Source organism: Amblyraja radiata, chromosome 12 (assembly GCF_010909765.2).
Source record: "Amblyraja radiata isolate CabotCenter1 chromosome 12, sAmbRad1.1.pri, whole genome shotgun sequence".
Lineage (NCBI taxonomy): Eukaryota > Metazoa > Chordata > Chondrichthyes > Rajiformes > Rajidae > Amblyraja > Amblyraja radiata.
The window spans coordinates 54,723,972-54,751,121 of NC_045967.1; the positions used below are offsets into that span (position 1 = coordinate 54,723,972).

Consider the following 27,150-nt stretch of genomic DNA (forward strand, 5'->3'; position numbering starts at 1 on the left):
GCAGACACTAAATACTCAGCGGGTCAGGCAGCATCTCTGGAGAGAAGGAATGGGCGACGTTTCGGGTCGAGACCCTTCTTCAGGCTGATCCTTCTTGACTTGCTCAGTGTCATCAGTCTGCAGAAGGGTCTCGACCTGAAATGTCGCCCATTCCTTCTCTCCAGAGATGCTGCCTCACCCGCTGAGTTACTCCAGCGTTTAGTGTCCTCTCTCCAACGAGAGCTCAGCAACATGCTCTTACCTTCGATTTAAACCAGCATCTGAAGTTCTTTCTTACACTTCTAATTGAGTTATTATTCTGCTAAATCGCAATGTGAGATTACGTCTAGCACCACTGAGTTTTCACAAGTTCACAAATTACAGCAGAATTAGGCCATTCGGCCCATCGAGTCCCCTCCGCCATTCAATCATGGCTGATCTCTGCCTCCTAATCCCATTTTCCTGCCTTCTCCCCATAACCCTCGACACCCATTCCAATCAAGAATTTGTCCATCTCTGCCTTAAAAATATCCACTGACTTGGCCTCCACAGCCCTCTGTGGCAATGAGTTCCACAGATTAACTACCCTCTGACTAAAGAAGTTCCTCCTCACCTCCTTTCTAAAAGAGCGCCCTTTAATTCTGAGGCTGTGACCTCTGGTCCTAGACTCTCGGTTTCAATGAGGTCCCCCCTCAACCTTCTAAACTCCAGCGCCCACAGTCAGGATAGAACCCGGATCCCTGGCTCTGTGAGGCAGCAACTCTACCACTGTGCCACCGTGCCACCCTATAGTTATTATATGTACCAAGAATGGGAGGATGAAATTCTTATTTGCAACAACACAACACAAAACAGAGCCAGTAAAGACAGTGCAGGTCCACAACCGATTTTCCAGCAGCCTTTGGTTCCAGAGTCTTTCTGGATGATACGTGTTGCCAGACCAACAGAGGTCACGGCCTCCGAGAGGAGTCCAACGGTACCGGAATGTTCCGCCTTGGCCGGCGAGGGGCCGAGACACCAGCCCGCAAAGTCGGCCGTGGGAACGGATCTGCCGGCTGTGGTCGGGCCAGTGCAAATTCCATCTGCCGATCGGCCACGGAGGTCCCAATGAGGTTGAGATTGGCCACATCACCCGAACTAGGCACCACATTATCGGGGGGGGGGGGGAGAAACTTCCAGAGGGAGGGGGTTTTGTCCGAGTTAAAGGGGAGGCCAAACCACCAGTTGCCAGGAAATCAGTGGTGGACCTGTTCATAATGATTTTTTTTTGTTTTTTTATTAATTTAAAATATTTTTATTAGAAGCATATACATATCATAACCAAAACACGATTTGTTTATCAATTACATATTAACACAGCTTCTATTTGTTTGTTTTTTTTTAATAGATATTTTGAAAGATAGAGCTGCAGAAAGAAGGGAGGGAGAAAAAAGAGAAAAAATAAGAGAATTTACCAATAACACAATTTTGGAGATAGGTCCATAGATTATAAAGTGTAACTATTCATCCGATCCTGGATTCAAGTTTCAGTCAGGCTTCCGTGCTGGACCAATTTACCCTTTCAGAAAATCAATAAATGGAGACCATATTCTAGCAAATAATTCTGGTTTGTCAATTAAGACAAGTTTAATTTTTTCCAAGTGTAAGGTCTCAGACATCTCCATAATCCACGTTTTAATTGTATAATGAATATTTAATCAATATCCTTACACTTCACCATCATTGAGGGGGGGGGGGGGAAGAGAGAACAAAGGAGGCCCTGTCGTGGGATATTTTGCAACTTTGTCAGTGCCCTTCATGTGGCCACTATTTGCATACCTTGGGCATGCAAAACCAAGAATTTCACAGTGATGATAACATATTATTCATTCATCGTTCATTCTTTAACATTCTTCTCAGATGCCCCATGTTGACCTTGGTCTTCCTTATTCCTCCCATTAGATCCTCCTTTAGTTTGGAGTGTGTTTATCTTCGGTTAATACTGTGGTTCAACTATGCCACACGCACGCACACACACACGCACACGCTCGCACTCGCACACATCAACATTGTTCGTGCATGATAAAGATGTTGATGATAAAGATGTGGTGAACAGGGCACCAAAGCTCCCAGGGAACTTCCTTAAAACAAATGCATGCAAACGATCTTTGGCACGTGAAAGCTAGACCAGCCCTTCAGACAAACTGAATTCAGAATCCACACTTCACAAGTTTATAGGAGTAGAATTAGGCCATTCGGCCCATCAAGTCCATTCCATCATTCAATCATGGCTGATCTCTGCCTCCTAATCCCATTTTCCTGCCTTCTCCCCATAACCCTTGACACCCGTTCCAATCAAGAATTTGTCCATCTCTGCCTTAAAAATATCCACTGACTTGGCCTCCACAGCCCTCTGTGGCAATGAGTTCCACAGATTAACTACCCTCTGACTAAAGAAGTTCCTCCTCACCTCCTTTCTAAAAGAGCGCCCTTTAATTCTGAGGCTGTGACCTCTGGTCCTAGACTCTCGGTTTCAATGAGGTCCCCCCTCAACCTTCTAAACTCCAGCGCCCACAGTCAGGATAGAACCCGGATCCCTGGCTCTGTGAGGCAGCAACTCTACCACTGTGCCATTTCCCTGCCTTCTCCCCATAGCCCGTGACATTCGATGTGCATTAAAGACTATCCCAGACTCTATTATAGGGCACAGATTCTCATCTCTATTCACACCCAATGGCACTGCAAAAGCAAGTCTCTGCCACCAAATTAGTTGCAATAAAATTCAAAGCAGTAAAGTTCCACTGTCAAAACTATTCTGTCAACACATCGTCCAGTTTTTAAGCTTGTCATTCCATTTTAAATGATACAACTACAAACAGTCAGAAGAAGGGTCCCGACCCGAAACATCACTTTTTCCGAAAAACATTCTTTCAGGAAGGACATGAGGAACCATTTCTGTAGTCAGAGGGTGGTGAATCTGTGGAATTCTTTGCCACAGAAGGCTGTGGAGGCCAAGTCAGGGAATATTTTTAAGGCAGAGATAGATAGATTCTTGATTAGTACGGGTGTCAGAGGTTATGGGGAGAAGGCAGGAGAATGGGGTTGAGAGGGAGAGAGAAAGATCAGCCGTGATTGAATGGTGGAGTAGACTTGATGGGGCCGAATGGCCTAATTCTACTCCTATTCCTTATGACCACCTATCCATGCTCTCCAGAGATGCTGCCTGGCCCGCTCAGTTACTCTGGTACTGCAGTCTTTTTTCGTAAGTTCAGATGTGATAGGGGCAGAATTCGGCCATTCGGCCCATCAAGTCTACTCTGCCATTCAACCATGGCTGATCTATCTCTCCCTCTCAACCACATTCTCCTGCCTTCTCCCCCCATAACCCTTGACACCATTACCAGCATCCGCTGGTGAAGCCGGCATTTATGGATTATTGTGGGAAGATTTGGAAGTTATAAAGAAGATGAGTCGTTTATAATCTGTTTAACCCACGAGTTTACACACTGGGGATACAGGATGGGGAACATGGGCAACATATGGAACTTACGGATGTTAGCGAGGTAATAAATATATTGATTGTGACGTTTAGGTTCCACAAATAGTTTAGCAGCACGTTTAATATGGGCGGCACAGCGGTAGAGTTGCTGCCTCACAGCGCCAGAGACCCGGCTTCGATCCTGACTACGGGTGCCGTCTGTACGGAGTTTGTACGTTCTCCCCGTGACCTGCGTGGGTTTTACTCCGGGAGCTCCGGTTTCCTCCCACACTCCAAAGACGTGCAGGTTTGTAGGTTAATTGGCTTCTGTAAATTGTAAGTTGTCCGCAGTGCGTGTAGGGATAGAGCTAGTGCACGGGGTGATCGCTGGTCGGCGCGGACTCGATGGGCTGAAGGGCCCGCTTCCGAGCTGGATCTCTAGATCCAAGTCTGTACAGAAATGTACAATGGCATCTCAGACAGCTCCACTTTGGCGTCGTGAGTTGGCTATAAGCGGCTCTGCTATTTCTGGCTGCTTTGTTGTTGACATATGGTCAAAGCATTGATGGTGGAAGGTCAGGTCAGAATTAAACATGTCCTGCAGCCTTCGTACTCAACCCAGAGATCTAATACCTGCCCTGCAGATCTTTAGGGAAATAGAGCGCTGAAACGACAAATTCTATATTTATAATTGGCTATATTTAAGAGGGAGTTAGATGTGGCCCTTGTGGCTAAAGGGATCAGGGGGTATGGAGAGAAGGCAGGTACAGGATACTGAGTTGGATGATCAGCCATGATCATATTGAATGGCGGTGCTGGATCGAAGGGCCGAATGGCCTACTCCTGCACCTATTTTCTATGCTTCTATGTTTCTACAAATATATAGATGGCTGGTACAATTAGTTCATAAGATCATTAGGAGCAGAATGTGGTCATTCAGCCCATCAAGTCTACTCCACCATTCAATCATGGCTGATCTATCTTTCCCTCTCAACCCTATTCTCCTGCCTTCTCCCCAGACCGCACGGTGGCGCAGCGGTAGAGTTGCTGCCTCACAGCGCCAGAGACCCGGGTTCGATTCTGACTACGGGTGCTGTCTGTACGGAGTTTGGACGCTCTCCCCGTGACCTGCGTGGGTTTTCTCCGGGTGCTCCAGTTTCCTCCCACACTCCAAAGACATAAAGGTTTGAAGGTTAATTGGATTGGTACAAGTGTAAATTGTCCCCTAGTGTGTGTGGGGTAGTGTTAGTGTGCGGGGATCGCTGGTCGGCGCGGACTTGGTGCTCCGAAGGGCCTGTTTCCGCACTGTATCTCTAAACTAAACTAGGCTTAATACCGAAGGGCACATTCCTCACACAAGGAAGGTGGGTGCGTGTATGGAACGATCTGTTAGAGGAAACTGTAGCGGTAATTCTGCATTGATGGTGAAGGTGAGGGGTAGAAAAGGCACACACTACAGAGAAGCTGTGGGGGTGGGGGGTTTACTGCCGGGATAATCGCCCGTTTTACAGATTATCATCAGCGAGTGCCATGACTGTTTCCCTCAATAAATATTTATGGATTTAAAATCAAGTCATTTATAAGCAAAGCATCAAGAAACCCATTTCACAGCAGCCTTTCAGAAGGTCAGCAGCCCTAACAACAAGACATCATCATAGCTCAGATATAAATCACGTCTAACACCCGAGACCAGGGTTGACACCTTTCTCACTCCCAAATACGGGACAAAAGGTCAAAATACGGGACAAATTCCCCACGGCAATTTACTTTTACCGACTCGGCCGTGACTGGGTGAATGATGAGTTGGCCCGGGTGCTGGACTGCACACAAAGCCCAGCCGGCGGGCCAGCTGAGGAGTTTTGGCCCAGGCCAAAGTCCAGCGCCCCATCCAACTCATGAACCGATGATCGGCCATGAGAAGGAGGGGTGGTGGTGGTGGTGTCGGCGGTAAGCGAAGGTCCGAAGGTCGGACAGCTGGCCGGGCTGCCGACCGACAGGGCCACGGGCGAGGTGCTGATGCTGCTGCACTCCATGGGCTGCACTACGTCGGGACGGGTGAGGCGGGGCCGGACGCAGCGCTCCGACCCGACAGTCCCCTCGACCCGAGTAGTAGTGGTCAAATACGGGACAAGGGCGGTCCCGTATGGGACAAACCAATTTAGCCCAATATACGGGATGTCCCGGCTAATACCTAGCCGAGCCGAGACACAGCCCAGGTCCGATAATCACCCCCAAGTTAAAACCTGCACAAACAGTATACATGTTCATGTCATAGGAACAGAATTGGGCCATTCGGCCCATCATGTCTACGTCCGACATTCAATCATGGCTGATTCATCTTTCCATTTCAACCCCCATTCTCCTGCCTTCACCCGATATAGCACGGAAACAGGCCCTTCGGCTCAACAAGTCCACACCGACCTGCGATCACCCTGTGTGCACTAGCTTAGGCTTTAGAGATACAGCGTGGAAACAAGCCCTTTGGCCCACCAAGTCTGCACTGACCAGCAATCACCCCGTACACTAACACCATCCTACACACACACACACACACACACAAGGGACAACTTTGCTGAAACCAATTAGTCTACAAACCTGCACGTCTTTGGAATGTGGGAGGAAACTGGAGCATCCGGAGGATTCTTGTTTTATTTATGGGCTGTACAATAAATCTTGTCTGGAAGTGGGAACAACCGTACGCCTAATTTGTCAAATCCTTCCATCATTTTAAAGATCTCACTCTATATTCCATGGATGTTTATATCAACACAGTGGTGCAGCGGTAGATTTGCCGCCTCACAGCGCCAGAGTCCCAGGTTCGATCCTGACCTCGGGTGCTGTCTGTACGGAGTGTACACGTTCTCCCTGGGACCGCGTGGGTTTCCTCCGGTTTCCTCCCACACCCCAAACACGTGCAGGTTTGTAGGTTGATTAAGAAAGGACTACAGATGCTGGAAAAATCGAAGGTAGACAAAAATGCTGGAGAAACTCAGCGGGTGAGGCAGCATCTATGGAGCGAAGGAATAGGCGACGTTTCGGGTCTCGACCTGAAACTTCGCCTATTCCTTCGCTCCATAGATGCTATCTCATCCCGCTGAGTTTCTCCAGCGTTTTTGTCCACCTTCGGCTTTGTAGGTTATTCGGTCACTGTAAATTGGCCCTATTGCGTAAGGAATGGATGAGAAAGTGGGATATTCTGATGTTAATGGCAGCGCCTAACGGCAGCGGCTCGACTACAGTCGCCTGTCTTTTTTTATTTTTGTCTTGTTAAATGTATGTCTTGAGTTAGTTTTTATTATTTTTTTTAGCTGTGTATATGTGGGGGGTGGTGGGGGGGCTGTGGGGGAAACCGTTTAAATCTCTTCCCTGTGCGGGGACCCGACTATTCCCTGTGGGGTCTCGGATGTCGTTGGGCCTAACATCGTGGAGCCGGCGGCGACCTCCGGCCAGGACTAACCTGAGGGCTCCAGTTGCAGAGCCTGCGGAACTGACATCGCGGAGCTGGCCAACTTCGGAGCGGGAAGAGCTGTGGTGGCGTGCGGCTGCGACCCGACTTTTGGAGTTCGGAGGCACCGGCCGCAGACCCGGTGGACGGGAACATCGGGAGCTCGCAGGTCCCTGGTGGGAGACCGCTTTTCCGAGCTCCGCAACGGCGACTTCTCCCGCTGGAATCGCGGGTTTAAGGACATGGAGCCGGGGCCTAACATCGCCCGGCGTGGCCTAAACGGCCTCAGGACTTACCATCGCCCGCCGGGGGCTTTAACATCGGAGCCCCAGTTAGCCTCGACACTGCAGTTGGACTGCTGGACCACGGGAGAAGGAACAAAGGGAAGAGATAAAGACTTTGCCTTCCATCACAGTGAGGAGATGTTGGAGACTCACTGTGATGGATGTTTATGTAAACTGTGTTAAGTGTGGGTCTTGGATTGTTTTGTAATGTAAAAAACTAGAAATGATATTTCGTTCAAACCTAGGTTTGAATGACAATAAATTGCATTCTATTCTATTCTATAACATAGAACTAGTGTGAACTGATGGTCAATATGGGCTCGATGGGCCGAAGGGCCTGTTTCCATGCTGTATCTCCAAACGAAACTATAAACTTAAAAATGACACTATAAACCACTATAAACTCAAAACTATACTACAAATTAAAAATCACACGAAAAACTACATTATAAATTAAAAATTACACAAAAAAAACTACATTGTAAACTAAAAATTACACAAAAACATTACATTAAAAGCTAAAAATGACACAAAAAACGATATTACAAACTAAAACTTACACAAAAAACGACACTAAAAATTAAATTAAACACTAACAACACAAAGCAACACTAAAACCGAGACTGAACCGTTACTGCAAGGATATGCCAACATGTAGACATACATCATACAGACACAAGATAATACATTGCCTGACGGCATAACTTATTTACATAACCGCACACAAATCCTGCACACAAAAGGTTGTTTCATTGCTAATTGAAGCCAGTGCACTTCCAGGAATAAGAATTCAGTTAAAAAAACTAAGAATAATCGACCTCAGTGTGATTGCATGTCAGGTTTTGACAGACTAGACGCTTCAGAAGTCCATCTGTGCAGGAAGTTGCTTCAGACGTTTGTCGATTCTAATCGCGTCTAATTGAACGGCGTAAGGAAGAACTGCAGATGCTGGTAAAATCGAAGGTTGACACAAAAATGCTGGAGGAACTCAGCGGGTGAGGCAGCATCTGTGGAGAGAAGGAATTGGCGACGTTTCGGATCGAGACCCTTCTTCAGACTGAGAGACCGTGACTGACTGACTGTCTGAAGAAGGGTCTCGACCCGATACGTCGCCCATTCCTTCTCTCCACAGATGCTGCCTGTCCCGCTGAGTTACTCCAGCATTTTGTCAACCTAATTGAACGGCGTGCCTCATGCTGATGGGTATTCAGGGTGGGTGTAGAACTACACCCGGCAACAACTGCAACCACCATCTACTGCACTGGCAATTATTTCCTTCAACCTTTTTTTGTTTCAGCTGCGGGTGAAACGGTGGCGCAGCGGTAGAGTTGCTGCCTCACAGCACCAGAAACCGCGGTTCGATCCTGACTACGGGCGCTGTCTGTACGGAGTTTGTACGTTCTCCCCGTGACCGCGTGGGTTTTCTCCGGGAGCCCCGGTTTCCTCCCACACTCCAAAAAGGTACAGGTTTGTGGGTTAATTTGCACTATATTTGTTATTTATTGAACTTTTTCTTTTTTTTCTCCGTTATATACAATGTTTACATATTCACATATTCTGTTGTGCTGCAGCAAGTGAAGGGCCTGTCCCACTTGGCCCTCATTTGCGCCTCATATGTAAAATAGGTCGACGCGTGGGTGACGCATGCATTGCGCATGATGAGGTGTGGAATCGCATGCGGTGGCGCGCGGTATCGTGCGGCGCTCCAGGATTTCTTAGTTTAACAAAATCCTCGCATGCCACCTGCGTGACGTATCGCGTACGCACGCTAACGCATTGGCGTTGCGCGTTGGCATCCCGACGTCTCACGTGTATCGCGTGGGGACGCATGGTTACGTCACCGTGTGTCACAATGCGTCACCGTGCGCCGCAGGATATTCTAATGACGTCACCCGCACCAGACGGCTGTGCTGACGCGTGATTTGCGCGCGACGTCGCGCATCACGACGCGTCGACCTATTTTACATATGACGCATAAATGAGGCGCAAATGACGGCCAAGTGGGACAGACCCTTAAGAATTTCATTGTACTCTCCGGGACATACGACAATAAAACACTTGATTCTAATTGGCTTAGTAAGAATGCAAATATTATCCCTAGTGTAGGATAGTGCGGGTATGCGGGGATCGCTGGTCGGTGCGGACTCGATGGGCTGAAGGGCCTGTTTCTGCTCAGTGTCTGTACACAACAGTAAACTGCGGAAACACTCAAACATCTTTGATCACTGGCTATTGAAAGCACGATAGAGATAGGCACAAAGTGCTGGGGTAACTCAGCGGGTCAGGCAGGCAGCATCCCTGGAGAAAAGGAACAGGTAACGTTTCAGGACGGGGAAGGGCTGGGGGGACTGCAGGTAGAAATAGGCCAGATCAAATCAGGACCAGCAACAGATGACCAAGGAAAGATGGAGCCCACAATGGCCCATTGTTGGCTGGGGAAGAGGTGATAACATCGGGATGTGAACTGTGGGACTAGTAGGACAACCAGGATGGGGGAGAGGGATGGAGGAGAGAAGGAATGTAGAGGTTACTGGAAGTGAGAGAAGTTAATGTTCACACTGCTGGGGTGTATGCTGCCCCAAGCAAAATACGAGGTGCTGTTCCTCCAATTTGTGCTGGGGAGGGTGGATGGGGAGAGGGAGGGGATGCAAGGGTTACTTGGAGTTAGATACATCAATGTTCATACCACTGGGTTGTTCATTTGGAACAGAGTGCATTTAGACAAAAATGCTGGAGAAACTCAGCGGGTGAGGCAGTATCTACGGAGCGAAGGAAAAAGGCAACGTTTCGGGTCGAGACCCTTCTTCAGACTGATGCGAGGATGGGAAGAAAGGAAGAGGCAGAGACAATGGGCGGAGGGAGAGCTGGGAAGGGGAGGTGAAAGCAGGGACTACCTGAAATTAGAGAAGTCAATGTTCATACCACTAGGGTGCAGACTGCCCAAGCGAAATATGAGGTGCTGCTCCTCCAATTTACGGTGGGCCTCACTCTGGCCATGGAGGAGGTAAGCATTTAATTATGGAGTCTGTTGCAACACAGATGACACAACGGTGGTACCAGAGGCAGCAGGGAAGAGAAATGACATTAGCACAAGTTAAAATATTCTATTTCTTGTAACCATAGCAAATTAAATTACGTTCCCTCAACTCAAATCAGCTGCTCCTGTTTTGTTCTGCATCTGAAAGTTGATCTTTTTCAGGCATTTTGCAAAATGCACATATTTAAAAATGGTCTTGGGACTGAAAGCAGAAACAGATTAAAACACCCCAATGCCATCTGGTATGTAAGAGGGACACCTGGTCAGAGTCATAGACCGTGGAAGTAGGCCCTTCGGCCCGCTGAGTTCATACTAACCATTGGACTTACCGAATTGTGAAAGGCCTGGATAGAGTGGATGTGGAGAGGATGTTTCCACTAGTGGGAGAGTCCAGGACCAGAGGTCACAGCCTGAGAATTAAAGGATCATCCTTTAGGAAGGAGATGAGGAGGAATTTATTTAGTCAGAGGGTGGTGAATCTATGGAATTCATTGCCACTGTGGATGACTGTGGAGGCCAAGTCAATGGCAGAGATAGATAGATTCTTGATTAGTACAGGTGTCAGGGGTTATGGGGAGAAGGCAGGAGAATGGGGTTAGGAGGGAGAGATAGATCAGCCACGATTGAATGGCGGAGTATTGATGGCGGAGATGCCCCCTCCCATTGGTACGGAACATTTGCATTTTTCAGCTTGAAATTGTGCAATATGGTGCATACTGTAGCGAGTCTTTTAACTTACACTTGAATGCAATATATATGCTTTAAATTGGATTGGAGCTTTTTTGAAAGGGGGGAGGTTGTGCGATCACTGATCACTGGCCTTGGGGTACCCGGTGAGGGAGTGGAGCAACCGAGTGGGGAGAGGGTGTGGAAGAAGGGTAGGAACATTTTGAAATTTGATGTATTAAAATCATGTTTTAGTGCACTGTAGAAGTATGATTTCAATGTTTTTTGTATGAAGTATTTTTAAGAGGTAACTTTTTAAGGGGTAACTTTATCCACACAAAGGGTGATGGGTGTATGGAACAAGCTGCCAGAGGAGGTAGTTGAGGCAGGAACCATCCCAACATTTAAGAAAAAGTTAGACTGATACATGGATAGGACAGGTTTGGAGGTATGGACCAAAAGCAGGTGGCGTAGCTGGGACATGTTGGCGGGTGTGGGCAAGTTGTGCCGAAGGGCCTGTTTTCACACTGTATCACTCTATGACTACATTATACCTCCACCATGCACGAATGCTTCAAAATCAAGTGATCGAGTTTTATTGCCATATACTCAAGCATAGAAACATAGAAAATAGGTGCAGGAATAGGCCATCGGCCCTTCGAGCCAGCACTGCCATTCAATATGATCATGGCTATTCATCTAAAATCAGTACCTCTTTCCTGTTTTTTCCCCATATCCCTTGATGTCGTTAGCCCCAAGAACTAAATATAACTCTCTCTTGAAAACATCCAGTGAATTGTCCTGCACTGCCTTCTGTGGCAGAGAATTCCACAGATTCACAACTCTCTGCGTGAAGAAAGTTTGTTCTCATCTCAGTCCTAACTGCCCCCCCCCCCCTTTATTCTTAAACTGTGACCCATGGTTCTGAACGCCCCCAACATCGGGAAAATGTTTCCTGCAGTTACAGTAAGTGAAAATCTAGCAGGCAAGCAGGATGCTTTCTCCAACCTCGCCCATTTGAAGTCCACTATCTTCCACCGTATCTACCCAGTGCTTGGTACTTACATCCAGCAGCCACTGGTTGTCCTCCAGGATGCACCGAGCCGCAGCCTGATCCATGACGGTCACCTGGGCGAATTCGGCAGAGACTCTCACGGCAGCGGCGCAACGCTTCGACGCCTCCGACAGCCCGGGACTCTTGCTGTGAGGCTGCAGTGAGCGACTCGCCAGCCCGGCAAACACTCGCCAGCCCCGCTCCCCGTACGCATCTGTCCCCACCGCTGCTTCCGCTTCCAACACCCGCGGCCCATGCAGTTGATATGAGTTTTGAAATTTTTGTTGATCACAGAATTTCTCACAACAGAGCGAGAGAAATTTGTGATCAGCGTGAGAATTTGGTGAAATGCGTGATTCTCACGCTCAATGCATGGGAGTTGGCAGCCCTGTCTCTCTATCCCCCTCTCCCTCTCCCCCCCCTCTCTCTCTCCCCCTCTCTCTCTCCTCTCTCTCCCCTCTCTTTCTCTCCCCTCTCTCTCTCTCTCCCTCCCACCTCACTCTCATCCCCCTCTCTCCTCTCAACCCCCCTCTCTCCCCTCCCCCTCCCCCTCCCCCTCTCTTCTCTCCCGTCTCACCCCTCTCACTCTCTCACCTTCCTTCTCTCTCCCTCTCTCTCTCCTCTCTTCCCCTCTCTCTCCCCCTCTCTCTCTCTCCCTCTTCCCCCTCACCTCACTCTCCCCCTCTCTCGTCCCCTCTATCCTCTCTCTCCCCCCTCTCCCTTCTCTTTCCCCTAACTCTCTCCCCCCTTTCTTTCCCCTAACTCTCTCTCCCCTCTCTTTCCCCTAACTCTCTCTCCCCCCCCTCTCGCTCTCTCTCCCCCCCTCTCTCTCTCCTCTCTTCCCCTCTCTCTCCCCTCACTCCCCCTCTCTCTTCCCCCTCCGCAGCCTGGGACACTCGCACTGTCCGGAGTGCTCCGTGGCCAGAGCTGCAGCGAGCGAGTCGCCAGCGCTGCAAACACTCGTCAGCACCGCAAACACTCGTCCGTCCCGGCTCCCCGCATCTGTTCCCGCCGCTGGTTCCGCTCTCATCCCTCCCGCAGCCCCTGCTCTCCAACACCCGTGGACCATGCAGTTTATCCGAGTTTTGAAATTTTCGTTGATCACAATATTTCTCACCACTGAGTGTGAGAAAGGTCTGATCAGCGTGAGGGCGTGAGAGTTTGCTTGAGGGCGTGAGTCTCACGCTCAAAGCGTGAGAGTTGGCAGCCCTGCATTCACACTAGTTCTATGTTATAGTGATAGTGATAGAGAGTGGAAACACAGTGATCAACGTCCCATCTACACTAGTCCCACCTGCCTGCTTTTGGCCCTCAATCCCTGTAGATTGAGTATTTCCCCAAAGGATTAAGCCCCACGGGCCAGTCTCTATCTCAGACTTCATTGCGTGACTGTATCACAGTATGGTACGGCAACTGCTCTGTCTCCGACCGGAAAGCACTGCAGAGGGTGGTGAAAATTGCCCAACGCATCACCGGTTCCTCGCTCCCCTCCATTGAGTCTGTCCAAAGCAAGCGATGTCTGCGGAGAGCGCTCAGCATCGTCAAGGACTGCTCTCACCCCAACCATGGACTGTTTACCCTCCTACCATCCGGGAGGCGCTACAGGTCTCTCCGTTGCCGAACCAGCAGGTCCAGGAACAGCTTCTTCCCTGCGGCTGTTACATTACTTAACTCTGCACCTTGGTGATTGCCAGTCACACCCCCCCCCCGGACACCCCTTCCCCCAGAAAAATTGCACTACTACGACTGTATGTATGTATATATATTTATTGCTCATATTCTATGTTCGCTCTTCTGGGTGAGACGCTAACTGCATTTTGTTGTCTCTGTACTGTACACTGCACAATGACAATAAAGATTGAATCTGAATCTGAATCTGTGACCTCTCCGAATCCTGTCCCCTGGTTAAATAAGGTGTTGTCTGTCACTGACGAGCCAGCGTGCAACATAATCTGTGTCGCAGCTTCCAGCCTTTAGCCTTTGACATTTCCACCCTGAGAGGAATGTGCGGATTGTCGACCTCTCATAACTATTTCTAGTTGGTGCCCGCTCGACCTGGGGGCATTTCGGAGAAAACTGTCCAAGTTTGTCCAAACTCTTCCTTGGAGCCGATAACTCAAGTAGGGCGGCACGGTGGCTCAGGGGTAGAGTTGCTGCCCGACATCGCCAGAGACCCGGGTTCAATCCTCACCACAATAGACAATAGACAATAGGTGCAGGAGTAGGCCATTCGGCCCCTTGAGCCAGCACCGCCATTCAATGTGATCATGGCTGATCATCCACAATCAGTACCCCGTTCCTGTCTTCCCCCCATATCCCCTGACCCCGCTATTTTTAAGAGCCCTATCTAGCTCTCTCTTGAAAGCATCCAGAGAACCGGCCTCCACCGCCCTCTGAGACAGAGAATTCCACAGACTCACCACTCTCTGTGAGAAAAAGTGTTTCCTCATCTACGATCTAAATGGCTTACTCCTTATTCTTAAACAGTGGCCCCTGGTTCTGGACTCCCCCAACATCGGGAACATGTTTCCTGCCTCTAGCGTGTCCAAACCCTTAACAATCTTTCAATGAGATATCCTCTCATCCTTCTAAGCTCCAGAGTGTAAAAGCCCAGCTGCTCCATTCTCTCAGCATATGACAGTCCCGCCATCCCGGGAATTAACCTTGTGAACCTACGCTGCACTCCCTCAATAGCACCATAGATGCTGTCTATGGAATTTGTTGTGTGTGTAGGAAGGAACTGCAGATGCTGGTTTAAACCGAACATCTACCCCATTGGAGACGCTCGGACTATCTTTAATCAGACTTTATCTTGCATTAAACGTCACCCCCTTCATCCTGTATCTGTACACTGTGGACGGCTTGAATATAATCATGTATGGTCTTCCCGCTGACAGGATAGCACGCGACAAAAAGCTGTTCACTGTATCTTGGTCCATGTGACATGAAAGTAAGATTTGAACAATGACTAAATCAGCAGTGGAGAAATATAATTATTGTTTTAAAATTGTATTTGCTAAGGTCCCTCCTATTTCAGCAGCTGTTTCTTGCCTCCCAATGATCACCCTTTGGGATGTCATTGTGTGTTATTCTCCAGAGTCAGAGGATAGACTATGTGTGTCGGAAGGAACTGCAGATGCTGGTTCAAACTGCAGATGGACACAAAAAGCTGGAGTAACTCAGTGGGACAGGCAGCATCTCTGGAGAGAAGGAATAGGTGACCTTAGCCACCTCCACCAATGTAAATAGCAAAAGGATTTGAGTATAGGAGCAGGGAGGTTATACTGCAGTTGTACAGGGTCTTGGTGAGACCACACCTGGAGTATTGCGTACAGTTTTGGTCTCCTAATCTGAGGAAAGGCATTCTTGCCATAGAGGGAGTGCAGAGAAGGTTCACCAGACTGATTCCTGGGATGTCAGGACTTTCATATGAAGAAAGACTGGATAGACTCGGCTTGTACTCGCTAGAATTTAGGAGATTGAGGGGGGGATCTAATAGAAACACAAAATTCTTAAGGGGTTGGACAGGCTAGATGCAGGAAGATTGTTCCCATGTTGGGGAAGTCCAGAACAAAGGGTCACAGTTTAAGGATAAGAGGGAAGTCTTTTAGGACCAAGATGAGAAAATCATTTTTCACACAGAGAGTGGTGAATCTCTGGAATTCTCTGCCACAGAAGGTAGTTGAGGCCAGTTCATTGGCTATATTTAAGAGGGAGTTAGATGTGGCCCTTGTGGCTAAAGGGATCGGGGTATGGAGAGAAGGCAGGTACAGGATACTGAGTTGGATGATCAGCCATGATCATATTGAATGGCGGTGCAGGCTCGAAGGGCCGAATGGCCTACTCCTGCGCCTATTTTCTATGTTTTTATGTTTCTAAAGCACTTTGGCCAACGAGAGTTGTTTTTTAAATGTGCTATAGAAATAAAAGTGACTTGACTTGACCTTTCAAGTCTGAAGAAGGGTCTCGACCCGAAACACTTCCATTCCCATTCCTTCTCTCCAGAGATGCTGCCGGTCCCGCTGAGTTACTCCAGCTTTCTGGGTCTATCATCGGCTTAAACCAGCATCTGCAGTTGCTTCTTACACATCCCTAGTTCCTTCCTATCCATTGATGTGTCCTCGACAGCCCTCTGTGGGTGCTGTTTATTGTGGTTAGAGCATCCAATATCTTGCCCCTGCTTGCCATGTAGTAGCCAGGCAACTCGATTGAGTGGAGCAGGAATGATTTCTTCCTACTTCCTCTCCTAGATTAATAGAAATATTGAGTACAATAGCTGAAAACTTGTTCCCCATCCCGCAGTTCTGCAGGCTTCTTTGTTTCCTCTCATCCTGTCTCTGAAAGACGTACATTTCCTCTTTATGGATGAGGACAAGATTGGATTTCATTCTGAAATCCCCCACGGCAAAACCTTTTCCAGGTGATGCAATTTAGTTTAGTTTATTGTCACGTGGACCGAGGTACAGTGTGAAAATTTTATGTTGCGTGCTAACCAGTCAGCGGAAAGACAATACATGTTTACAATCGAGCCATTCGCAGTGTACAGATACGTGATAAAGGGAATAATCTTTAGTACAAGGTAAAGCCAGTGAAGTCCGATCAAAGATAGTCTGAGGATCACCAATGAGGTAGATAGTAGTTCAGGACTGGGCTTGTACACTATGGAATTTCTAAGGATGAGAGGGGTATTATTGAAACATATAAGATTGTTAAGGGTTTGGGCATGCTAGAGGCAGGAAACATGTTCCCGATGTTGGGGGAGTCCAAAACCAGGGGCCACAGTTTAAGAATAAGGGGTAGGCCATTTGGAACGGAGTTGAGGAAACACTTTTTCGCACAGAGAGTTGTGAATCTGTGGAATTCTCTGCCTCAGAGGGCGGTGGAGGCCGGTTCTCTGGATGCTTTCAAGAGAGAGCTAGATAGGGCTCTTAAAGATAGCGGAGTCAGGGGATATGGGGAGAAGGCAGGAACGGGGTACTGACTGTGAATGATCAGCCACGATCACATTGAATGGCGGTGCTGGCTCGAAGGGCCGAATGGCCTACTCCTGCACCTGTTGTCTATTGTCATTACAAGTCGCCCAGCTTTTCCCACAACCTTTATGTGGCACGAACTATTTATTGGGTTTCTATGAAATACGGTTTAGTTGGGGAACAGCATGGAAACAGGCCCTTCGGCCCACCAAGTCTATGCCGACCATCGATCACCCGCTCAACACGTTCTATGTTTCGCCACTTTCTCGTCCACTCCCTACACACAAATGCCAATTTACAGCGGGCCAATCAACCTAGTATTTAGGATAAAACCCACGCTGTCACGAGGAGAAGGTGTACACGCCGTAGACACAGCACCTGTAGTCAGGATCGAACCCAGGTCCCTGGCGTTGTGAGGCAGCAGCTTCATACACCGGTTGATTAGAGTCCACAACCTTTGTAAGCCTTCCCGAATGTTCTTTAGTCTGTAGTTTTAGAGGTACAGTGGCCATTTGGCCCATCGAGTCCACGCCGACCAGCGATCACCCCGTACGCTAGCTCTATCCTACACACACCAAGGACAATTTATAACTCTTGCCGAAGCCAATTAGCCGACAAACCTTTGGAGCGCGAGAGGAGACTGGAGAAAACCCACGCAGGTCACGGGGAGAACGTGCAAACTCCGTACAGACAGCACCGGTAGTCAGGATGGAACCTGGGTCTCTGGCGCTGTGAGGCGGCAACTCTGCCGCCGCGCCACTGTGTCGCCCCGAAGCCGGTTGATGCGAGTCCGCGGCCTTCGTAAGCCTTCAGCGTTCCGTCTGGAATCGAATCATCCCCTATTTAACCCCAATAACAGCAGGAAGGCATGGGCCACAATCCGCTGCCTCGGTGAAGACCATACCACACCGCCCACGCTCACAACAGTCACAGCAAACTCAGTTGCAGCACAGCTGGTGGCAAACGGTCGTAGCCAAAACCGGCGCAGACCCACAGGAGAATACTGCCGGACAGCGGTAACAGACCACCTACAACCAGCCAGCGCTCTCACCAAGCCCTTCGACCTAGAAGAACTCGAAGCTGTAATGAGCATGCTGAAACCTGGGAAAGCAGCAGGAATCGACGATGTACTGATGGAAATGATACAGCAGCACCTTGGACCTAAAGCAAAGACCTGGCTCCTAGCAATGCTGAACTCATGCATGGCACAGAAAACAACCCCACCTGTATGGAGAAAGGCCAAGACTGTCACAATTCCCAAACCTGGAAAGGACCCATCATCCCCAAAGAGCTACAGACCCATTTCCCACCTCTGCATCACCTACAAGCTCTACAAGAGGCTACTACTCCAACGCCTTATGTAGGTATGTTGCAAAGCCTACCTGAAGCGTCGCTGAATATCTGCCGCTGAGGTTGTGCGCGATTTTGGCGCCGTTTAGAGGGGGCGGGTTTAAAACGCGATTTTCTCTAAGCTGTTCCAATCGAAAATGTTCAGCCTAGTTAATTATTAACGAAAAATCGCTGGAAGACACCGTCGCAAAAGCTATTATTAGGTTTAAAGGCCTTGAATAATAGTTATAGTAGTTTAAAAATCAAACTTTAAACCCGCGACCGTCAGCAACCGCAGGGTCTCATAAAGAAAATAGCAGAAGGTAGGTTGTATATTTTTACATTCAAAAGGGCTTCTAAAGATCCTTTTATACAAAATTTAATATTGCGAGTAGCTCAATTTGGGCCCATTATATCGCGCAGTATTTTTCTCGGCATTTGAGGCACAAATCTACCGCAATGTGAACGTTCTAAACCAGCGCGTTCCACAGAGACCCACTGGAAAGCTGATTTAAATGGGCATTTATTTACAGCAATTGAACACTGAATTCCTTCCATTTGGCCTATAAATTAATGTAAATGAGATTTAAAAATCATGTTTTATTGTGAATTATTTGTGAATATTATTTGGACATTTAGGCTATTTAAAAATGTTAATCATTTATTAAGAAATGGATAGATGTTTAGATCTAGTAATTGAAGTCTGAAATTAGCTACAATTAGGTAACTAACTAATTATATGCTTTAATTTCAGGTCATCCAAGTAAGATTATTTTACATTTGTTTCAGAATGCTTCAATCTATGATAACTGAAAATTTCATTCAGTTCTCTTAATTTTTAAGAAAGTTATGGGCTTTTGACTGTTCACGATCACAACTTTTTTGTTATGTCCATAGAAAATCAATAGGGAACAAGATGCTCATTTCCGAGTATGAAAATGGCCATAACTTTTTAAATACTTGAGATATGAAAGTGAATTAGATGTCAAATTAAACTTATTTTTATGCTTTATCTGATGGGATAAATTACAGACTTGATTTTTAAAATCTCAAAATTTTGTAACATTGCTACCTTATGCCACTTATAGACTCCAAGCTTACTATGTTGTTGTACGGTGTTGTACTTCCGGTGGCGCTGGTGCCAGCAGCCTCCGCCCGGTATCTTTTTGTTTTTTTGTTTTTTTAGTTATGTTAAAGTGTGTTTTTTATGTTTTTTTAAATGTCTTTATGTGGGGGAAGAGGGCACGGTAAGGGGGATACCGTCCTTCGGTCGCTTCCTGGAGAGGACGCGACTATTATTCGAGTCGCGCCCTCACCCCCCCCAGCAGCCTACCTACTGGATTGGCGTGGCCTTTCCTGCTGGGATCGACCAGAGCTCCAGCAGCGGCGGGACAGCGCTGTAACATCGCGGGGCTGGCGATGTCTTACCGGGGATCGCCGTCTGGAGCCCGGAGTGCTGGGCCTGCGGCACCGACATCATGGAGCTGCGGTTTGCGGAGCTCCCAACGCGGGCGGTGCTGATAGACAGCGCGGGGTCCTGCGACTGCCTGGCTCGGGAGCTGCGGACTTGGGAGCTGCGGACTCGGGAGGCTGCTGAGGAGGAGGATGTTCACCGTCGGGGATCGGCGTCGGCGTTCCACTGGCCCGGCGTGAGGGCCTGAACATCGGGCCGCCCGGTGCGGCGACTGCAGGTGCTCGGAAGGCCCAGACCACGGATGAACATCTGGGAAGATCGGAGGGAGGCTGGCTGGACTATGGTGCCTTCCTCACCTTGGTGCCACTGTGTTATGTTGTGTCGTGGACTTTCTGTGTTTGTGCTTTTCTTTTTTTAATTCAATTTTATTTTTAATATGTTTTATTATCTATTATTTATTTATTTTTATGATACTGCCTGTAAGGAAAATTCATTTTGTTGTCTCTTATTGAGACAATGACAATAAGTTTGAATACAATACAATACAATACAATACTAAAGATCAAGCTGGCTTCCGCCCTGGCCGCTCCTGTGCCGGGTAGCTACTGAACCTCACCCAACACATTGAGGACGGTTTTGAGTGCAAACTCATCACCGGAGCAGCTTTCATAGACCTCACCACTGCCTACGACACTGTCCAGCACCGCACCATGATCAGGAAACTTTTTGACATGACTGGTGACCTCGACCTGTGCCAAGTCATCAAAAGCCTTCTCAACAACAGGCGCTTCTTCGTTCAACTAAACGACAAGAAGAGCAAATGGAAAGCCCAAAAGAATGGCCTACCGCAAGGCAGCGTACTGGCCCCCCTCCTCTTCAACATCTACACCAACGACCAACCACTTCCCCCACAATGCCGCCGCTTCATCTATACTGATGACCTCTGCATCACCACCCAACAGGAGAACTTCCAGAAGATCGAGTCTGTCCTGGAAAGCGCCCTCCAAGAGATGACAACCTACTACAATAACAACCACCTGAAACCCAACCCATCAAAAACCCAACTATGCAGCTTCCATCTTAAAAATCGAGATGCAGGAAAACAACTGAGCGTCTCATGGGATGGCCACAAACTCTCCAACCACTCCCACCCCGTGTACCTCGGAGTCACACTCGACAGGACACTCTCTTTCAAAACCCACCTTCAGAACACCAAAGCCAAGGTCAACACTCGCAACAACATCCTGCGCAAACTGGTAAACTCAAATTGGGGCGCTGATCCACCAACCATCCGTGCAACTGCCCTAGCCCCGTGCTTCTCCACAGCTGAATACGCGTGCTCAAGCTGGAGCCGCTCCCACCACACCAAACTGGTTGACACAGCCCTCAACGACACCTGCCGCATTACCACGGGATGCATAAAGACAACGCCAGTCCCGTGCCTCTACGCCCTAGCTGGTATTGCCCCCCCCCCCCCCCATATCAGACGATCCATCGTCGCCCAAGACGAGCGGAGAGCACAGGAGATCGATACCAGGCACCCCCTGCACGGACACACAGCACCTCCACCCCGACCGAAATCCAGAGCCAGTTTCTTGCAGACAGTCCCACCTCTCCAGACAACCAAAGAAACAGCAAGGACCAACATCTGGAAAGACGAATGGAACCAGCTCAACACACGAGCCCACGACTGGATGGAGAGAGGAATCACTCCGACTGAATGCCTCGCCAGCGGGCACGACCTCCCATGGCCAACCTGGAAGACCCTCAACAGATTACGAGTGGAGCAGGGGAGGTGCAAAGCACTTATGAAAGCATGGAACTACCAGGCAGAAGACACATGCTGCTGTGGAGCAGTACAGACAATGTCCCACCTACTGGAGTGTGACAACCCCCAGTGCAGCCCCCAGGACCTGGCTGAACCGACCCGACCAGCTGTGACCTGCGCCAGATACTGGCAGAACGACATCCGAGATTGCAACGGACTCGAAGAAGAAGAACTGACACACACGGCGCACATCGCAGCTCTACATTTACTGGTGGCTGCAAGTACTCAAAATAAATATATAAAGCAGATTTCTTACCTGAAAATAATTAGAGCAATTCTACAGGGAGGACATGCAAGGAGAAAGATCTGCAATTAAAACAAAGTGATTAATGTTCCTTCGCTTTTTAAAACCCTATCGTGCATTCTTCACAGCAATCCTCCAGTTTCTCACAGCCCCAACTTGAGCAGATTCCAGGGAATGGACTTCCATTCGGCCCATCAACTCTCCCTCCTAACCCCATTCTCCTGCCCTCTCTCCATAACCCCTTACGCCCGTACTAATCAAGAATCTATCTATCTCTGCCTTAAATATATCCGCTGACTTGGCCTCCACAGCCGTCTGTGGTGAATGAATTCCTCTTCATCTTTAGTCTGGGTGTGGTGAATTTGTGGAATTCATTGCCACAGATCTCAACTCTCCAGCTGTTTAGCAGAGCGAGTTGAAAACAGCTGGCACATCTGCACGAGACAAGTCTACTTAGTTTAATTTATAGTCACGTGTATCTAGGATAGTCCAATGAGGTAGATAGTAGTTCAGGACCTCTCACTCGTTGGTGATAGGATGATTCAGTTGCCTGATAACAGCTGGAAAAAACTGTCCCTGAATCCGGAGGTGTGCGTTTTCACACCTCTGGATTTTTATGTACCGGGATAGAAGGAATAGGTGACGTTTCAAGTCGAGACCCTTCTTCTGACTGAGAGTCAGGGGAGAGAGGGGGACACAGAGATAAGGAAGTGTAAGGTGTGAGAACGGTTTCTCTGGTTACCCCCCCCCCCCCCCAAGATTCCCGGTGTCCTCCCACACTCCAAAGACGTACGGGTCTGTAGGTGAATTGGCTTCGGTAAAAATGTAAAATTGTCCCCAGCATGTGTAGGATAGTGGGAAGGTGCAAGCCATTTAGAACGGAGATGAGGAAACACTTTTTCTCACAGAGAGTTGAGTCTGTGGAATTCTCTGCCTCAGAGGGTGGTGAAGGCCGGTTCTCTGGATACTTTCAAGAGAGAGCTAGATAGAGCTCTTAAAAGATAGCGGAGTCAGGGGATATGGGGAGAAGGCAGGAATGGGGTACTGATTGGGGATGATCAGCCATGATCACATTGAATGGCGGTGCTAGCTCAAAGGGCCGAATGGCCTCCTGCACCTATTGTCTATTGTCTATTAATGTGTGGGGATCACTGGTCGGTGTATCAGCTGTATCTCCAGACTAAAATACAACCCCCCTCAGGGATTGTACCTGCCACCATCAGTAACTTCAGCAGCCAAGGCACCAGATGTAGTAATTAGTGCCTAATGAGACAAAAACATTCCATTTTTTTCCGAGACACGTTAATTAAACAGGCATCTACCTGGCCATCGGGACATTCGAGCAAGGCTTAATTTCCTAGGTGATAAAAATGCATCTTCTTTACATCCTGCTTGCATCCGAGAGCTTCACAAGTAAGCAAGTGTGGTGTAAATTAATGGCCTGTCCCACTTACGCGACTTTTTCGGCGACTGCCGGCACCCGTCATAGGTCGCCGAAAATTTTCACCATGTCGAAAATTCAGCGGCGACCAGAAAGACGCTACGACTCTTTGGAGACCACTAAAGACCAGAGGAGACCTCTCACAACCATACAGTCTGTATGGCCCTATACACTGCTTCCATCCACTTGTTGTATAGAAACTGGCAGAGAGGGTCTTGTTGTCAATGGTAGAATGAGGAGCCTCATTGCTTCAAGGTAACGGAGTGTGTGGCTCTCATTATGGATAATGGATTGCTCAGCGCCACAAGGCCGCTCTACCATTCACTCACAATTAGCAGTAGAGAAACAGGCCCTTCGGCCCAACTCCTCCATGCTGACCAAGCTGTCCCATCTAAGGGAGACACAAAGTGCTGGAGTAACTCAGCGGGACAGGCAGCATCTCTGGGGAATAATTAAGGATGGGTGAAGTTTTGGATCAAAACCCTTCATCCAACCCAAAACGCCACCCATCCTTTGAGATGCTTCCTGGCCCGCTTTTAGTTTAGAGATACAGCGCGGAAGCAGGCCCTTCGGCCCATCGAGCCCACGCCGACCAGCGATCACCCTTACACTAGTTCTATCCTACACGCTAGGGACAATTTACAGAAGCCAATTAACCTACAGACCTGCACGTCTTTGGAGTGTGGGAGACCCTTTCTTAGTTTAGTTTAGTTTAGTTTATTGTCACGTGTACCGAGGTACAGTGAAAAGCTTGTGTTGCGCGCTAACCAGTCAGCAGAAAGACAACACATGATTACAATCGAGCTACTCACATTTATAAGGGACTAACGTTTAGTGCAAGGTAAAGCCAGTAAAGTGCGATGAAAGATAGTCCGAGGGTCACCGATGAGGTAGATGGTCGTTCAGCACTGCTCTGCGGTTGGGTATCAAGGACTATCACCACTCCACATTCTTAAGCACACCCTGACAATCCTTCCAACGCTATTTTGGGATTTATATTTGACCCTCACAAGGGGTGAGATGGCAGAGTACTCCAGTTGCCGCTCTACTCCACTTTTCAAAAAGGAAGTTATCATTTTCATTGCCCCAGGGACAGGATGTATTCTTGGGTCTTCGGCCCATGCTGGCACATTTACTAGCCTGCTTCGTTGATGAAGGTTTCACCCACCCCCGGCCACTCCATCTTCTCCCCTCGCCCATCAGGCAAGAGGTACAGAAGTGTGAAAACGCACACCTCCAGATTCAAGGACAGTTTCATCCCAGCTGATATCAGGCAACTAAAGTGATAGGAGCAGAATTAGGCTTTTCGGCCTAGAGAGTCTGCTCCGCCATTCAATCATGGCTGATCTACCTCCCCCTCCTAATGAATGAATATGTTTATTGGCTAAGTATTCACATACAAGAATTTTCCTTGATGCTCCACCCACAAGTGACAACATGACATACAGTGACAGTCATGGGCGGAAATCCCGGGAGGGGGGGGGGGGGGGTACACGCGCCCCCTCCATGTTTTGAGAGGTGGGGGAACAATCCTCCCATGTTTTGTAATCCTGATTTTGAAATTTGGTGAAAAGAATCTATTAAAAATCTGCGAGACATGTGGGGGTGGGACTGATGACCGATTGGATGAGAGAGACGTTGGTCAGCAGGCAATGGGGGGAGGGACATAATGATTCAGCACGATGATTGGAGGAGGGAGGTGTGGGTTAGAGGCGGAAGTAGGGGGGGGTGGGACTGAGGACAGAGCGCGTTGATTGGAGGAGGGAGACGTCCTGGTGGAGCAAAGATCATAGAGCGGAGTTTGAATCGGCCCGTTCACGGGGCCTTTCATCGCCCGGCGGGGCTCAAAAACGGCCGCGGGACCTTCCATTGCCCCGCAGTCAATTTGCTGCGTCGCGGCAATCAAGGCTCCCGATGTGAAGCCCCCGCTGGGCGATGGAAGATCCCGCGGCCAGTTTTAAGCCGCGCGGGCGATGAAAGGCCCCGCGAACGGGCCGATTGAAGCCCCACGATTCGGGGGGAGACGAAGCTGCTGTTGCTGGATTTCAGAGTCGGTCACCAACCAGGTCAGTTCCCAATGTTATCGTCCACAGGCCCCATGGCCGAAGACTCGCTTGTGTGCGCGTCCCCCCCATGTTTTGATAGTGATTTCCGCCCCCTTGGGTGACAGTTAGGAATGACACATATAACAGTAAACAAGGCTAACCCCATTCTCCTGCCTTCTCCCCATAACCCCTGACACATTAATCTACCTATCTCTGCCTAAACTCATCCTTGATCCTCTGACATGGCCTCCACAGCCTTCTGTGGCAATGAATTCCACAAATGCACCAACCTATCAAACCCTGTAGACAGCGCCCGTGGTCAGGATCGAACCCGGGTCTCTGGCGCTGTGACGCAGCAACTCTACCTCATTAGATTTAAGTTTGGAATATTTTGCACTGGTGTTTAAAAATAGAAACATAGCCAATAGGAGCAGGAGTAGGCCATTTGGCCCTTCGAGCCAGCACCGCCATTCAATGTGATCATAGCTGATCATCCAAAATCAGTACCCCGTATCTGCTTTCTCCCCACATCCCTAGGTTCCGTTAGCCCCAAGAGCTATATCTAACTCTCTCTTGAAAACATCCAGTGAATTGGCCTCCACCGCCTTCTGTGGCAGAGAATTCCACAGATTCACAACTCTCTGGGTGAAAAAGAATTTCCTCATCTCTGTCCTAAATGGCCTAACCCTTAACCTTAAACTGTGTGACCCCTGGTTCTGGACTCCCCCAACATCGGGAACATTTTTCCTGCACCTAGCCTGTCCAGTCCCTTTAGAATTGTGTATGTTTCTATAAGATACCCTCTCATCCTTCTAAATTCCAGTGAATACTAGCCCAGTTGATCCATTCATTCATCATATGTCAGTCCCACCATCCCGGGAATTAACCTGGTGAACCTACGCTGCACTCCCTCGTCAGCCACCTTCCCAGTTAAATGTTTTCGCCAGACGGATGAACAATTTCTGGAGTTCATCCATGAGGTCTTAAAATCTTTGCCACTGCATCTCCACCGTCAACCCTTTGAGTATCATTTGCCAGTCTTTCCGAGCCAATTCCCATCTCATACCTTCAAAGTCTCCTTTATTCAAGTTCAGGACCCTAGTCTCTGAATTACCCGTGTCACTCTCCATCCTAATGCAGAATTCCACCATATTATGGTCACTGTTGCCCAAGGGGCCTTGCACAACAAGATCGCTGACTAATCCTTCCTCATTACACAATGGATGGCCTGCCCTCTAGTCAGTTCCTCTACATACTGATTTAAAAAAACATCCCGTATACATTTCAGGAAATCCTCCTTCTCAGCATTGTTACCAATTTGGTTGGTTCAATCTATATGTAGATTAAAGTCACCCACGATAACCGCTGTACCTTTGCTACACGCATCTATAATTTCCAGGTAGTTTGAGGCAGGGACTATCCCAAATTTTACAAAACAGTTGGACAGGTACATAGATAGGACAGGGTTGCAGGGATATGGGCCAAATGCAGGCAGGTGAGACTAGTGTAGCTGGGACATGTTGGCCAGCGTGGGCAAGTTGGGCCGAAGGGCCTGTTTCCACACTGTAACAGAGGGGGGAGAGTTGCTGCACAGACAACTTGTGCTGGCAGACCAGCTGATTCTCTCAGCTAATTCTCTTGCACAATCTATCATCTCATTCAACAACTGTCTTGCAACATTAGGCAAGAATAGCAACGCATTTGGAAAGCAGTGACAGGATCAAAATAAGTACTCATGTTTGAGTAAGGGTGGGGGAGACAGCCTACCTGGGGGCAGCGACAGCGGCCGGGCCTCTGGCATAAAGACCGGTCCTGTTGCTCAGAAGGGTAAGGAAAAGAAGAGGTGGGCAATTGTAATAGGGGGCTCTATAGTCAGGGGGTCGGATAGGCGATTCGGTGGACGCAGACAAGAGACCCGGATGGTAGTTTGCCTCCCTGGTGCCAGGGTCAGGGA

The 27,150-nt window shown here is 48.6% G+C and overlaps 1 protein-coding gene across 3 annotated transcripts in view; it reads right to left on the minus strand.

The window, feature by feature from the left end:
- The window catches only part of tmem164 (transmembrane protein 164), a 71,841-nt gene that overhangs the window by 21,976 nt on the left and 22,715 nt on the right, over nucleotides 1–27,150 (minus strand). Inside the window, exon 2 of one of the 3 annotated variants that reach the window (XM_033030811.1) lies at nucleotides 21,723–21,772. The exons of the other annotated variants lie outside the window; for them this stretch is intronic. Within the exon in view, the coding sequence (XP_032886702.1) occupies nucleotides 21,723–21,772 (50 nt within the window). The remainder of the gene's footprint in view (nucleotides 1–21,722; nucleotides 21,773–27,150) is intronic. 3 annotated transcript variants of the gene reach the window in all.